This window comes from Parasteatoda tepidariorum, chromosome 4 (assembly GCF_982258835.1).
Source record: "Parasteatoda tepidariorum strain Cologne lab strain chromosome 4, Ptep-v5.0, whole genome shotgun sequence".
NCBI classification, from domain to species: Eukaryota; Metazoa; Arthropoda; class Arachnida; order Araneae; family Theridiidae; genus Parasteatoda; species Parasteatoda tepidariorum.
The window spans coordinates 71096690-71113595 of record NC_141758.1 but is presented as its reverse complement, the minus strand read 5'-3'; the positions used below and the strand labels follow the sequence as shown (position 1 = coordinate 71113595).

Below are 16906 nucleotides of genomic sequence, written 5' to 3'. Positions count from 1 at the left end.
TTGCCGGGATAAACTCGTTATTGAGCCACTTTCGCAAGCGAAAGAAATTGCACTCAGTATAATTGGTCCTTCAAATACAAATGAGTCCCGCAGTGGACTCATCGTTAAGACACGGTTCCCAGCAGATCACCGAAGTCAAGCATCACTGGCTACGGTCAGTGTGCGGGTGGGTGACCACTTGGATCAGCCTGCGTAGGGACCAAGGGTGTGTAGTATTGGTCCTCGTTAAACTGTTCTACCGTAAAGTGCTCGACTTCGCGTGCAGGTCGCAGGGCTACCGAAGCGGGGTGCAATCCTCCCTGCAGAGGATCAAAATTGTGATGGCATATCTTCGGATCACCCTCAGGGATGTTTCCCAGACAGTCGCCAATAGCCCATTGTGCAGCTCTAGTGCGACGTAAATCAACAACAACAACAAATACAAATGAAACAATTAAATTGGAAACCTTTTAATTGCAAAGCCATTAAGAATCGGAGAGACAAATTTGCTTTATTTTGTGCGAAAAGAAAATATGGAATGAAAAAAAGGTTCAGTTTTTACAGAGAACGTAGTAATGAAAATTCCACAGCATTCTGTATTCTTAAAATTCCTAAGAATTCAAAGAAAAAAAATCTAATTGTAGAGTTTTAAAACATAAAATTAAAAAAAAAAAGAAGTGCTAAAGCATTTTTAGCCGCGCAATGGACTTACCGTAACACATGATTCCCTTTAATAACAAGTGAAGCATCACAGGTAGCTGTCAGTGAGCAGGCGAGTATTCACTTTTATAAGCCTTTGGAGAGACAGAGGGTGCACGGTATCGTTAAATTGCTCTTCCGTTAAGCACACGACAACGAGCGTAGGTCACCGGGATACAAAAGCAGGGGATCAAAATTGTGATGGCATACCTTCGGATCATCTTCAGAGATGTTTTCCAGATCATCGCCATCATTGCAATTTTAATGCGGCGTAAATAGAGTATGCTACTATTAAAACATTTCAGGTTGATTACTTTTAGCAGAACCAATAAAAAAAATTCTCCTCTCTACCTTGGATTCCGCCCTGAAAATCTTCAGCGAAATTTAAGCAATGATATAAATTTGAAAATTAAATGTAAAGTTGTTCATTTTTTAAGAATAGAATCATAAAACAAAAATCCCAAATCGATAAATCATATAATTTATTTAACAATTTAAACGAAAATATAGGAAGGTGAAAGAAGGACCCCGCAGAAAAAGGAAATTAAGCAAGTCATACAAAATGTTTCGTCCAGGGTCCCACAAAGTCTAATAACTGCACTGTACTTATAAACTACATAGCACTATATTAAGTATTCAGTAAGTGCCACTCTTAATATATATTATTCTTGTGCTAGTCAAAATGGATGAAGAAACGATAAAGTAAGGGACAGGTGTTGCTAGTAGTTGAAATTCGTAATGAATACTTCTGGGTTGCTAACTTCCAATTCATTTTTTTGTTCTATAGAAACAGAACTTAGAAAACAAACCATTCATATATTGTCATTGCACTTTACTGTTTACAATATGACTCGTACTTTTTATCATACAGTTTGTAAATCCAATTAACTTTAGTTAAACACATCGAAAACTGAAGTTAATTATGTCAAAACTTACTTTCTGTGTGTCAGGATATTAGTTTCCTGAAATTAATTTATGGTTCACAACTCTTAAGAATTTATAAAATACAAAAAAAATCTCATGAATCGTAGAATAACAAACAAATTTAAAGGCAATTCTCAATAAAACTGCTTAGAATATCAAGCCTGTTCACCCTCATCTCTTGGTAAACATAAACAGAAGGACATAATGGAAGTTTTTAAAATTCAGCTCATGTGAGTCTTGTTATTGTTTGAATTCAATTCCCTATCCATTGAAGTAAAAAAACAAAATAAATGCACATTAGTGATAAAAAAAAATGGTATTGAAATTCCAATAATCAAGATTGCGAAAGCTTCGCAACATGTTGGATAGCCGGAGATAGTAGAGAGGAGTTAAAGATAGGAGGTTTCTATGATCACCAAAAATTCTTACTATTCGGGAATTTTAAAAATTTAATATAGACATTCGACAAATTTAGATGATTGTCTACTTTGCCAAAGGCGTTACAAATAGAACTTTAACAAATGAGCTGCCATTTAACATTTAACAAGATCTGTTCTTTCCTCTATTGGAGAGCATTTTTTAGACAATTTAAAATTGTTAAAAATGTTATTCGTTTTAATATGAGAAATGAAAAATTAAATAGTTAAATGCTAGTTTCATGTAAAAAAAAAAAAAAAAAATTGAAGATTATGTTTTTATAAATGTTAGGAATTTATTCGATATTAATAACACTCCCTAATATATAGACTTTTTGACGTTATTTTCTTATTAAAAAAATTAATTAAAAGGGATAATTATTTAACTCCCTGTATAACAAATACCCTCATGAGTAGTGATATGTTGGCATGCTAATTATACAGCACTGCTTTATTTTATTTTTTAAAACCTGTTTATTTCTTTATTGATGAATAGAAACAAACTATTCTTATAGATTCTCCAACACGTAGTTAACACAACTTTCGATGAATGTAACCTATTATTTCATATATTAAGCTGATTCAATAGAATGTGCTACAAAAAAGAAAAAAAAAATCCAACCGTCACAATTCCTGTTTATTTAATAAGATTTCTTATCCATTAAAAAATAAAAAAGATATCTTTATCTCTTTTCGATAGTTTAGACATGCATTTTAATAGGATGAAGGAATGCTTTTAATTGTCAAAAAAAGTTTTTTTGAGGGAAAAGCAATAAGCAGTTGTATGCTATGAGGGAAAAGTTGGGGGTGTTCAGCTAATTTAAATTGTTTAAAAGAAAATAAATAAATAAAAAAATAATAAAAATAAAAGTTAGCTTTTTTATTAAATTCTTTCCGCATTTATTTTGCTTAGTTTTTACATTATCTAGGCTCCTTTCTGAGTTTTTACAAGCACCCTCAAATAATAAAAATATCTAGACACAGTTTTGAATAAAAGCAGTTGAGGGAGAAGAGTTTCCGATGCCAACGAAAGAAAGTATTAAAGATTTGCCCTCACGCCCGCTTTTAGCCAAAATTGTTTCTAAATATTCATATCATTAAAGCTTCGAAGTTCTGTCACCTAGGAAAATAAAAAAAACCATAGTTCAAGTGCGTTACACTTGAAACAATGCAATGATTTTAAACTGTATATTATAATCTTGCTGTGAAGAATTATCAAGTCTTAAGAACAAACAAATAAACTTAAATATTTTTAAAAAATATGAAACTTTTTCAAAAATCATAAATTTGACGTCATTTTTCCACTTAGATGAAAATTATCAAAATCACAGCCTTATTCTTAGTTTTCGCAAATTTTTATGAGCACAGGTAATTGGAGCATTCGAGCAAGTATTTAAATATAAATAAATTAGACCATAAACGCTTTTGATTTTCAAAAAACTGACTTTTCTCCATATTGACGTTTTGAGCCAGAGCTGGACGTAGACAGAGCTGGCTTTAGATAGGTTAAACTTGACCTAACAGTCATTAATTATAGTTGCAAACTCACAGCAGTTATAAAAAGAACATATTATTCTCAAAAAAACATCATTTCATATTACGACGGAGCCTTAGAAAAACAGCATTAAAGGTTGCCAGCAACGCATTGAATGTGCTCCAAGTGTCTCTACTACGCAATTTATAGCATTATTAAAAGCAGGCAAATCTAATCAATAAATTTTACAGAATTTGCAACAAATGTCTGACCGTTTGCACCACGTAATGGGAATGTGGCGTTACATCCATAGGTAGGGGATTAAATTTTGAAAATGGTTAAAAATCGGAATAAAACGAAGAAAAAATGATAAGAAAAGATTAAATGTATAAAAAAAGGTTATCTTATACTATACCATAAAGCATGAATACAAATGTATCAAGGCCAGCTATTATCTCGAGTACATTAGCACTTCTCCGGTATGGGCAAAAATGTCAGCCATATCGAAGGCGGAAGCATTAGTTTGGTAGAGGAAAAAGGAGCTGGAAGCTGAAATATGTCGAAAATTATAGTTACAGAATTTTGCAAAATAAAAAACGTTTTTATTTAAAGATTTTTCTAAATTTAACGTGGAAAATTCCCCCCTGATTTTCGGTTGTGATTTAATAAAGTATTTTCCAATAAATAAGTTTAAAAGTTAAATCAATGAAAAAGATTATTAGAAGGTAAATATTTTTAAAAATGACATAATTACACGATAAGAACTGTTGCTATGCTTTATTGTTGGAAAAAGATTGAAATATCGCGATAAAAGGTATTAAAATAGTCGAAAGTTTTGAATAAATTAAACCATTGGATGTAGGAGGGGACTCACGACTTATTTTGGAACAAACACTGTCCACTTCAAGTTCTAGCGTATCAAATTTTTAGACTCCAAGTTTTTAGACTCCTAATTTCAATTTTTAGACTCCTAAGTTTCAGACTCCTAATTTTTAGGTTCCTAATAGTTAGACTCCTAGTTTAGAAATTTTAGTGGATTAAAAATTTTAAAGTACGGAATTTTAAGTTTTGATTTATTAGTTTTTGTTTCGATATTTTTAAGACGGAACACTTGAAAGAGAATTTCAAACTTTTAGGACAAACGGGACTGAAACTTTACTTTGCAGATTTCATCTTTAAATGTACTATAAAAAAAGCAATCAGAATTTAATATATGATTGATACAGGGTCTTTTGATTGAAGAATATCGATTTGTTAATTTAAAATGACTTTTTCACATTAATCCTGTTAATAATGCTGATATTAATAATAAACTGATGATAAGAAGAAATGATGATTAAAATAATGATAATAATAAGAATAATAATAACAATGAGAATAAAAATAATAAACAAGTCAAGTTATATGAGTCAGGATTCAAACCCACGTTTATATATTTATTGTGCATGTTTATATCTTTATTGTCTATCTTTATTGTACGATGGAAAATCATATGAAATCATAGAGAATCAGAATATGGCTTTATCTTACTTCTAAATTTTATAATTGTAAACATTATATTCCATAACGAAAAGATGGCTAAGTTGAAAGGTAAAAAGCGGAACTATTAGATCAAAATCCTTTCAATGGGAAATAAGTCTTTTCTTTTCTTTATTGGGTAAAATTAACATATTTATTAGAAGACAAGAGTTAAATTTTACTAAAGCTGCTAATATATTATTAAATCTTATTTTCTCCCGTTTCTAGATGTAATTTTAGTAAATTTTTTGATTTTAATGAATTTAAGGAAAATAGTGCAATAACAACTTGATCGCAATGAAGAAATTAAAAATAATGTGAAATTGCATAAAAATATTGTTATAATTTAAATTACTAGTTCCAATTTCTCTCACGCATAAAGTATGTATATGTAAAATCACCCATAATTAAGAGTTGTAAACTTGTAACAACCACACCCATTACAATATTGTTACTGACCTTTATGTAAATATTTTCTACAAATCATCAAGTTCTCAACTATTCCTTTCTTTTTCTTTTCTTTCCTTTTTTTCTATATATTTTTTTTTAAAGCGATCAGTAACATCGAACTGTATGAAAGCAATTAAATAAAAAATGAACGTAATTTGTAGCCTTGAAAAAGAAGTGATCTTTGAGAATCAGGGCGGGGTTGTTAGAGTGGTTTATGAAGTAGAAACAAAATATATGTAACACTTTGTTAAAACGGTAAGGTGATAACAAAGTATCGAATGCGGAAGTGAATTCTTAATTCTGAAATCAAAAGAGTTATTTTTATCTCTAACTTAAAATTGATGTTTATGTTCTGTTCATTCAGTATCAAATAAATTCGATATATTATCCTATTGTCTATAATTATTAAAAATATCTAATTGTTTTTCTCAAAATATCTTTCATTATTAAATATATATTTAGTTGATATCTTATATTTTGTAAATATATAAAAATATATTCTTTATTTTTTATTTCCCCAAAATTCATAGCATATATATATATATATATATATATATATATATATATATATATATATATATATATATATATATATATATATATATATATATATATATATATATATATATATATATATATATATATATATATATATATATATAGGGAGAGAGAGAGAGTTAACGTCTACCAATGCCGGCCAGGTGGCCGAGCGGTTAGCGTGCCTGACTGCGGAGCCAATGGCTGCGGGTTCGAATCCCGCTCTGGGCATGGATGTTTCTCTCTGTGTTGTCCTCTGTTGTGTGTGATGTGTGAATGTGGCCCGCCCTGTGAACGGGCGGGTTTGTGGCAGTGTGGCGTGGGTAATGTTGCTCGCCTCCGTGACTTAGGTTCACAGGTGACCACTGGGTAACGCTAAATGAGCAACACTTCTGGCATCTTCCGAGGTAAAGAACGAAAAGTTCAAGTGCCTGCCGTTATTAAAGAAAAAAAAAAGCGTCTACCAATGTTTAACTCTCCGTAGCCTTGTAATTTTGAACCCAACCTAGAAGACAAGGGAACTCCAGCATGCATTGGGACAAACTGGTCTTCGTGGAGGACTTACAAGGGAAACTAGGGAAGTGTGACTCGCCAATTTTAAAATAAACTAGTGGGATGTATGCCTTATGAGGAATAATTTTAAGGGGCAACATTCGTTTCTGCCCATAGAAGGTTCTGTGAGAGATAAAAAATAATTTAATATGTAGAAAAATCGATATTTTATTACTTCAATGCAGACTATTAGTTATTGTAATTGTCTCATACTCCAATTAATTTATAATTAATTGGTTAATTAATAAGGTTTCTAATTAATAAATCAATTAGCAAATTAATTAATTAATTTTTAATTAATTTTTAATTAAATATTAATAAGTTATTAATTAATTGATTGATTTGCAATTACATACTCCAATTAATTTGGAAAATTTTTGGAAAAAAAAGTAAAAAAATTTGATGTCAATTTTTTTTTAAATTAACCTAATAGGTTTTTCTGAAAAACTACTGATATATAAAATTTTCAAAATCAATTTTGAGAATAAATATGTATTACATAGTACGTGAAAGTAAGTACCACAAAATTAATTGGAGTATGAGATAATGACAATAATTAATAGTCTGCATTGAAGTAATAAAATACCGATTTTTCTATATATTGAATTATTTTTTATCTCTCACAGGACCTTCTATGGGCCGAAACGAATGTTACCTCCTAAAATTATTCCTCATAAGGCATACATCCCACTAGTTTATTTTAAAATTGGCGAGTCACACTTCCCTAGTTTCCCTTGTTAGTGATGGAAGTAACTCGGTATTTTTGTTACATGGGGAGGAAGATTACCGACGATTGACGGCTAGGGATTCTAATCCACGAACAGTCTTCCGAGGATATTTTATGCCAGGACTGTGGTCGGACTGAGCAGAGAGCAGAATTCGTATCCACCCGCCACCTCTGGAATTCGAACCTGGTTCACCTTAGTGGGAGGTGAACGCTCTATGCCCTGAGCCTCTGCGGCATTAAATAACAATTATTATTGTCATTTCTGAACTCAATGCTTATCTTGCCAATATAATAGTATATAATACTTAGGGTACTAATAGTAGTTAATACTTCCTCGTGCTCAGTACAGCTCGCCAAAACCCGGAACTATCTTCAGATCTCTCGCTGCGTTCGTTCGTTAAATTGCTTCCTCGCAACCTCCACCACTGATGTTTTTTCATGCAATGCAAAAATGAGATGTTTTTTCCCTTCTTAACACTGCACTACGGAAATTGATGTTGCACTTTGCATAAATTAATAAAAATATGAAAATATTGTTAGTAATTTGATATACATTTACTTTCCTTTTATGATTTATTATATAATTTGCAACAAAAAAAATGTAATTTGAAATAATTGGCTTCGTTTAAACAAATTTAAAAAATGCGTTAATTCTTTTATGAAACAGGGGGCTCCGAGCCTTGCTCTTTAGTGAATCGCGACCCTCAGAATTGTTACGCAGCTGATTATAGAATTTGTGAAGTGAATTCAGATTACGAGGTTCATTCTTTTTGCTTTCGTCTTGTTTAATACTCTATACTTAATGTCTTCCTATATACTGCCTATAGTGCACTGCCTATACGCAAGCACGCACAAATCCTATTTTTAAAATATTTACTTTTTTTCCTATCATTGTTTTCGTCTCTCATTCAATTTATCAATCATCAGTCCTTTATTCACTCGTTGTTTGAAAAATAAATATTGTAAAATATCATTTATTAAAATGAATATTACTACTATCACTAATAGCAATAATTTAAAAATTTCAGTACTTAACTTAATTTTAAATAAATATTGAAAAATATTAAAGGACAATGTATCAAATATTTTTATCTGTAAACATATATTTTGTTGAGCTAAATAAAAATCTAATGGTAGACATAGTAGCAGAAATTAATAAATGTACTTTGCTAAAATCTATATTCTCTCTTTCCAAACTAGCATAGGTTTTAAGTTGTATTAGTACAACCTTGGCCAAAGACCTTGGCCGTGTTCTTTGTTCGCCAAGAGTACAACTATAAAACACTTCTTCATCTACATTTGCAACAAACTATATTTACAACAGCTGTACTATATTTAAAACTATATTACATCTACATAATAACAACTGCAAACATACTATTACTATTACCACTTGCAAATCTAGTTATGCTTAAAAATTTTTCGTATGACAATGGGTCACTATTAAAGATGAAGAAACAGGGAATCAGACGATTCTTGTTTGGAATTGATATTAATATATTTAATAGGATGCCTGCAAGTGCCGTGGGGTAGGTGTCTCGATACTGATTGGTTGCTGAAACGTGGCATTTAATTACGTTAGCAACTGTTCTTTCCCTTCTATTTCGAGTAAGCCAGGCCCGTCAGTTATTAATTCTCTTAAGTGATATATTCTATATTCTTTCACAAAGATTTCCTTTTTTTCACTATAGATTTCTTACTGGACTTAAAGACAGGAACGAAGCTATGTAGAACATAAACAAACTAATTATGTTTCGAAGGTACACAAAACAAAAATATATCTTGGTCACAATAAAATATATATACAAATAATAAATCTTAAAGTAAAAGAAACATTCTAGAAAGAATTATATTTTAACAAAATCGATCTGTGATTTAACTAACTTCCCACTAATTTACATTCTAACTTATGTGGAGAAGCTCAGCTCAACTTTAATACGCCATCTTGTTCCATCTTGTATGTAAACGTTCCGCTGACGCTTAGGTCATATATCACGTGTCTCAATCAGAGATCGTCTTCTTCTTGAGTTGAAAATACTCAATAAATATTAGTAATTTATGTCAAGTGATTGGAACATTAAATATTATGTGACTGAAATTATTTTCTGTTTTGTCCAAATAGGTAGTAATGATGAATAATTTTGCAAGAAAAATTTTAACTATAAATTTTTCTTAATATAGTTTAAACAAAGAGTGATTTTTGAACATAAAATATGCTTATTTTTTATTAATCAATCAATAATAATATTTTTTCAACTATTTAAATATTTAATTAATTATTTTATTTAAATATTATATTTAAATATTTATATTTAGTTAAACACTTTTAAGGTATTTAAAATGATAATAAGGAATTAAAATATGTTTGTATGTGCTAAATACTTTCGGATTTAAAGGGGATACTGCTTCCAAAAAATATTTAATCTTACAATGTATGTATAAGTCAGAAAAATAATTCTCGATAATTTCTTCTTAAATAATGTTAGCGTTTATAACTAATAAAACAAGTAAGTTTTTTTTCAAATTTTAATAAAAATATTTACAAAATAATGAAAAAAATGGACATTTTTTAATAATCGACTCAAACAATAATACGTTTATGCTAAAATTATGGAGCATTTTATGTGAGTAAAGTAATTTCTGAAAACTAAATGAAGATAGAGTAACTTCCTCTAAATTTTCAAGCACAATTTTAAATAGATTAAACCCTAATTTTGTGTCATATCATTTCAATCACTAAATAGATTAATTCAAATTTCACTTTTAACTTAGTATTTTTTGGGATTAATTCTGGTGACCCATTTCAATGCAAGCTTGACAAGTATTTTAAAAATGTAAATTCAGGGCCGTGTTTTCAAGAATACCTTACATATTGGAGAGTTCATAATTTATTTCGAGCGTTTTAAAACATCCAATTTCTTTATAACTGAAACTCAGAAGACAAGTATTGGGAAATTTGATCTTAGAGAATTTTTCATAACCACATAAATCCGTGATTCAACTAATAAGGGTGATAATTTTTATTTTCACTGTGGCTGGAGCAGACGAAATTACTCTAGCAATGTTATCACTTATTTGTTGAGTTTTTTATTTTATTTTATAAGTGACGTTGGGCAGTTTATTCTGAGCTTACAACTATCAATGTTCAACTCCATAGCTTTGTAACAATTGAAACTGTAAATTTCAATCCAACCCAGAAGACAAGGGAACGTCTGGATGAAGTATTGGGACAAACTGGCCTTTGTGGAGGACTTTTTGATGGAACTAACTCGAATTTGCGTTACATGGTGGGGAAAACCACCAAAACCTCCCATGTTTAGTCCGAAGACAAAAATATTCTACCACACGATTTGTGTACCACTGAGGATATTTTACGTCAGCACTGTGATAGGTGTGAGCCGGAAATAGAATTCGTACCAGTCAGCCACCACAGGGATTCGAACCTGGGCCATGTCATTAGGATTTCGAACGCTCTGTCCCCTGTGACTCCGTGACTCAGTTTGTCTAGTTCTCAAAAATTTAGATAGTACTTAAATTTAGATTAAGTCTTAGATAAAGTACTTAAATTTAGATTTAGTCTCAAAAATTTAGATAGTACTTTAGATAAGGTAGCATTATTCACAAATGACTAGATTATTTATCTTGGGCCTTACTGTGCTGGCTTTTTTTTGTATCTAATTTCTGTATATTCCCAATCAAAAAAACCCCCTATTTTCTAACGATGTCAAATATTTAATTACAGTAACGGAGAAGGAGTTTTCTGTATTTTTGAGTCCTAAATTTCCTATTGAACTCGATAATTCAATGAAATATTTCCTAATATTAATATATTCATTCGACAATTTATTTATAAATTTATTAATTCCAATTTTTAATTTTTTTTTTGATTTTTTGATCAAATGCTTTAAAATCTTATATAAAGAAAAAAAATTCTTTTGTAAACTAACTTTTCAACTATTGCATTCTATAAAATTGAAGGACTTCGATTGGAGATCGAAATACCAGGAATTGGCAGTTTTATTTTTGAATAGCTATTTGATTACAAAAAGAGGTCTCACGTCTTATTTTCTGAAATTGAATTATAATGTTTCTTGGTTAAAAAAACAAAAAATTAGGCTAGCGTTCGTAGATAAAACCGCGCGAAAATAATACTATTAACACTCTTAATTCAAAACTAATATATTCTAATGAATAATGCAATTAAAGAATGATTTGGTTTATTTTCTTTGTTATGGGTGGAGCGAACTAGAAAAATCTTGTACCGTTATGATGATATGAAGACGTTGTCCTTGTTGATTTTATATATAAATAGCCAATCGTGAATACATCTTTCACAGAATTCAGCTGATTTAGTACATAGTTTCTTAACTCTTCAAAAATGATTGCCAAGGTAAGAATTATTTTTATATATGATTATTGTCAATTGAATAATATAATTTTGAGATACATATTTCTCTCGGATAGGCTATTATATTTTGAAATGAAACTGTTTATTCAAGTATTAGCTACAAATTTCGTTTCTACATTATATTCTTTTGTCGTATTTTATAGATCTATATTTACTGAATTAAAAGCGAGTTCGTAAATTGATGTATTGCAAATTTTAAATCACCCTCTGAGAGAGATAACTCTAGAATTCTTTTACAATGGTTAATATTTTTTTTATAGCCAATGAGAGATATTTAAAATGATAAAATTGCAATAAAATTCAAAGCTATTGTGTACAACTTTATAAATATGATCTGTTTCAAAATTTACGGATAATTTTTTAATTTTCTTAAAATTGTTGTAGGTTGAATTTTCCCCCGCCTTTTCCAGCAGATTTCACTCAGTTATTAATTTTGTCTCATCGTTTAAAGAATTAATTTAAAACATTTAATTTAATTTTGAAAATTAATAATTTAAAATTATACAATTGTTGCAAATCATATATTTTTTTAATTTTCTATGATTAGTATTTTATGTATTGATGACTAATTAATAACTTTTAGATGTTCCTTAGATGATGATTTAAATAACTAATTTTAAATAAAGTAGCAAATGAGATGGTAGATATTTCTAAAAATTCGAAATTTTAAAATGGAATAAAAATTCCAAGAAATGAGGTTTCAGGACAATTATTTATTATATTTATTAATTAAGTTATTAAAAACGATTTCAGATTTATGTTATGGCTGTTAAAAATTATGGCAAATTTTAGGTGAATACAGTGCAAAAAAAACAAGTGAACGCCCTGTATAACTTTTGATCTAATGTTTGGATTTGCTCGTACTAAGATATAATTTTAACAGTTCAGGAACCAAACGTCCAGCAGTGGACTGATTATTAAGACACGGTTTCCAGCAGATCACCGAAGTCAAGTATCACTGGTTGCGGTCAGTGTGCGGGTGGGTGACCACTTGGATCAGTCTGCGTAGGGGCCGAGGGTGTGCGGTATTGGTCCTCGTTAAACTGCTCTACCATAAAGTTTCTCGACTTCGCGTGCAGGTCGTCGGGCTACCGAAGCAGGGGTGCCATCCCCTCTGCAGAGGATCAAAATTGTGATGGCATGTATTCGGATCATACTCAGGGATGTTTCCCAGACCGTCACCAATAGCAAATTGTGCAGTTCTAGTGCGACGTAAGTGAACTACAACAACAACAACAGGAACCTAACCTTAAATAGGCTGATAAATAAGTGTAGACGATATTTTAAGTTAAGCAAATAAAATGCAATAATGTACTTTTTCTGAATAAACACACATTTGCCTCAATCTTGAAAATATGGTCATAATAGTTTTGACAAGAGAGTGATACAAAATTTAGACTTTTTAATGTCACTTTAATTTTTGCTACACACTAAGAAAAAAAAAGTACGATTAGTGCTACCAGAGTGTGGTCAAATTTACCCTGTTTCTGGCTCCCTGGAAACACCAAAAAAAGAAGAAAAACAAGGTAATTTTCATCGAAGCGTTTTGATCATGACTTTTTGGTAAAATTAGCACTTAAATATGATTTTAATTACCATGCTGTATAGTTTGAGATTACACAAAAATGTTCAATTTGATAACCTTTTCTGTATATTAACATTTGTTAACATTGTTTCTCCTCGGTTATTTGTTATTTTTCCCAATGTATACTGTAAGTTAACATCTACCAACATTTAAAATTATTAAAACATGAATTTGTAAATGTACAAATGCCTGGACAAGAGCTAAACTATATCAGTAGTTTAACTGTTACTAAATAAATACTAAATCAAGTTAAATAAAATTACTACATGAGGATTGTCCCAACATCCTAAAACGGAAGCATTGAGATAGCGGTTCACAATAACAATGCATATTTTTATGTTCCTCTCTAACTTGGGCTATCTGTTCTTGAACTTAACAAGAGCTTATAATAAATCCATTTTGTAATGAGCAGAACAGTCTGCACATGTATGTGTAACAATAAATAAAAAAATGAATGAATTCTTGGAATAGCAATAATTTTTTTTTATTGTTTTAACCAATTTTTTTAAAATTGTTCGTCTTTCTGCTAAGCACTATTTAAAATGGAGATAGTGGGTTCTAATCAAGGCGTAACCCTAGATGTGTAACTGTAAATAAATAAACTAGGTTTAGAGGCATATACAGAGTCGGGTGTTCAATGCAAATAGTTGCCTGTCTCTTGTCAAATTGCAGAACAGATTGCATTGAAATGAAAAAAAAAAGTAGTACAAAGATGCTGAACCCACTACATTTACGCTTCGGAGCGTTTGGCAGAAGGACATCTTCCCGCGGCAATGCAGACCCCAATAATTTATGGTTGATTTACTCGAACTTTATTTGCAGTATTGTATCTTCTCTAACAACTTTGAAGCGTATACATAGTGGGTTCGAATCAAACTATAATATTCGATGCAAGAGGCAAAGACATCAAAATGTTAAAATTACTATATGAAGGGTAAAATGATGGATAGTTCTAAAGATCATATTCCTGTTAATGATTAAAGATCATATTCCTGTTAAAGATTAAAGATTATATTCCTGTTAAAGATCCTGTTAAAGATTAAAGATCATATTCCTGTTAGTAATTTTAAATTGATACTTTAGAAAATGGCATAAAAACCATTTAATTGGTCACATTCATTTTGAGATTTATATTTGTTACTAAATATAATTGCATAAGACGTATTGCATAAGAACTATAATTTTGAAAAACAAAATGAATGGTAAACTGTTAGAACGGCAAACGGTAAGATTACCATATGAACGGCTTAAATACCGTATATGTTGATTTAATTATAGTGATTCTTCCGGAATTCTTTTCTCCGTGTACTTATAAAATGAACTTATAAAGTGAATCAAAAATTTTTTTACCCTAAATTATAACATTTCTTTATCCATAGATAAATTTTGGTGGGAAGTAATTTTATACTATTTTGTTTAATAATATCGGAAAATATTTTTAATTTTATGTTATGCAAATTTTTACACCATTTTACTTTGAATTACAAAACACAAGTTTAACGAAATTGGTCTAATAGTTTTTGAATTATTAGAAGAGAATCATATAATTTCACTTTTATGTTTACTTTTGCAATTGTTGAGAATTGTACAATTGCATAAACAGTTTTTACAGAACATAATCATACAAAATCTCTTTCAGCTTGCTCTTCTCTTCGCTGTGGTTGTTGCTACCAATGCAATTGGTCTTCCACTCGGACATGGCGTATTGCATAGCACAGGCGTCAGTGCAAGAGCTCAAACTCAGGATGTAAGTAAACAGTTGCTTCGAAAAGAAAAATAAGCGTTAAGTAATGCATTTTTTACAGTTAAATTCGGTCGGTATAAAATAGGAGCTGTTTTTTATTTATTTATTTATTATTTATAGGCCTTTGGCAACTATGCTTTCAACTATGGCATTGCAAACGGTGCTGGTGCAACTAACTCAAGAGCCGAAGTAGGTGATGCCCATGGTAACAAAAGAGGTTCATATACTCTGGCTGACAACGATGGAAGGGCACGTAGAGTAGATTACGTAGCTGATGCTCATGGATTCCGTGCTGCTGTTCATACCAACGAACCAGGAACTGCTGCCAGTGCCCCAGCTGCAGCTGTAATTGCTAGTCCTTATGCTGCCCCTGTAGCTCCAGTTGCTCATGCTGCTGCCGTACCAGCTTTAGCTGCCGCTCCCTTGGCTGCTGTTAATTTTGGTGGAACCATTGCTCACGCTGCTGCCGCTCCTGCATTAGCAGCACCTTTGGCTGCTGTTGCCTATGGTGGAGCTATCCATCATGGAGCAGCACTTGGTCATGGTCTTGCTCTTGGACACGGTCTTGGACACGTACATGGTCTTGGTTATGCACACGGTCTTGGTTATGCACATGGTCTTGGTTTAGGACATGGTATTGCTCACTTGTAATTACCTGGAATATTTAAGGTATTACATTTTGATTGCTAAATCTACACTAATTTAATAAAATCAGTTATAATATTCCCAGTATTGAACGATATAGCTAATAAAAGAATAAGTGTGTTTGTAAACTTAGAGCCTGATTGCTAATTAAAAAGCTTTCAAAAAATAATAAAAGTTAGCTTTAATTGTTTGAGTTGAAATATTTTTTGAGCATTTCGTTTGTCAGTTAAATTTAGGATATATTTAATAGCCAAAATTTAGTATTATTATTTCATTTTTTTTTGTATAAAAAGTATAAAACAATGCAGAGATGTGTCTGAGAAGTTGGTGAGTTATAAGTATAAAAATTTATATTAAGCATGAATTATTCTTTTTGCTTATTTTGTTAATATTAATTTTTATATAATGAAAATAACTGCATTTGTAATTTAAAAAATATGTGTGTTGTATATTTTGAACATGAGAATACTCAAAAGATTTTGTTAAAAAATATTCACGATTTTGTGCATATGATAATAATATTAATAATATGTCCTTTAAAAAAAGTTGAAATGGAAATTCAAATTCAGCAGTTTTAATATGTATGAGTCTACAAACATTATTAACCCTTTTTGAACTTAGGTTATTATTTAAAAACATTTTTCATCGAATTTTTAATTGAAGAGCTCTTTTAATATTGATATACATTATTTTTTTCTCCAGGTTTGATGATAAGACTTGAATCTGTGATCCGAAAACTTTTAAAAAGCCAAACATGTCTATTCGTTCACCAAATTTGTCCTTCTAATATTTCCGTGATTTGCATTTTTTAAATATTAAATTGTTACATTTCAAATCATGCATTCAATGATATGGTGTTGGTCTATTTTGTGCGTTCCTGCTTCTATGAGCAAGACAAATTTAAATTATTTTGTTGTATATTGTGAAGCAACTGTAAATAAATGTTTTTAAACAGAAATGATTAGTTTTCCTGTTTTTGTTTTTTAAATTCTAAGTCCTGAAAGATTAAAAAATTTATTAGAGGACGAAAAGAGTGATACACGCACTTGAGTGATACCACAAACTCAAAAGTGATAGCACAAATTTTCCACGACCTAACTTGGTGTTTAGTTGAATTATAATATTGTATTTTTTTTTACTTGAATATACTACAGTATTGGTTCAGTTTAAGATCTTATTATGCTGCTCTTATATATGCTTATCTTATTATGCTGATCTTATTACACATGACTCTATTTGAAAATCACT

The 16906-nt window shown here is 30.4% G+C and overlaps 1 protein-coding gene across 1 annotated transcript; it reads left to right on the top strand.

Moving 5' to 3' along the window:
* Positions 1 to 11549: 11549 nt before the first annotated feature.
* On the top strand, positions 11550 to 16616 carry LOC110281908 (uncharacterized). The gene is made up of 4 exons (XM_021146014.4): positions 11550 to 11666; positions 14909 to 15016; positions 15134 to 15682; positions 16361 to 16616. The coding sequence occupies exons 1-3, from the start codon at positions 11655 to 11657 to the stop codon at positions 15662 to 15664; spliced, it is 651 nt and encodes a 216-aa protein (XP_021001673.1). The 5' UTR covers positions 11550 to 11654; the 3' UTR covers positions 15665 to 15682; positions 16361 to 16616.
* The last annotated feature ends 290 nt before the right edge of the window (positions 16617 to 16906 follow it).

Excerpts from the sequence above, each read along its gene's own strand:
- LOC110281908 (XM_021146014.4), top strand. Across the intron at positions 15,017-15,133 it reads CAAGAGCTCAAACTCAGGAT|GCCTTTGGCAACTATGCTTT; the intron begins GTAAGTAAACAG and ends TATTATTTATAG.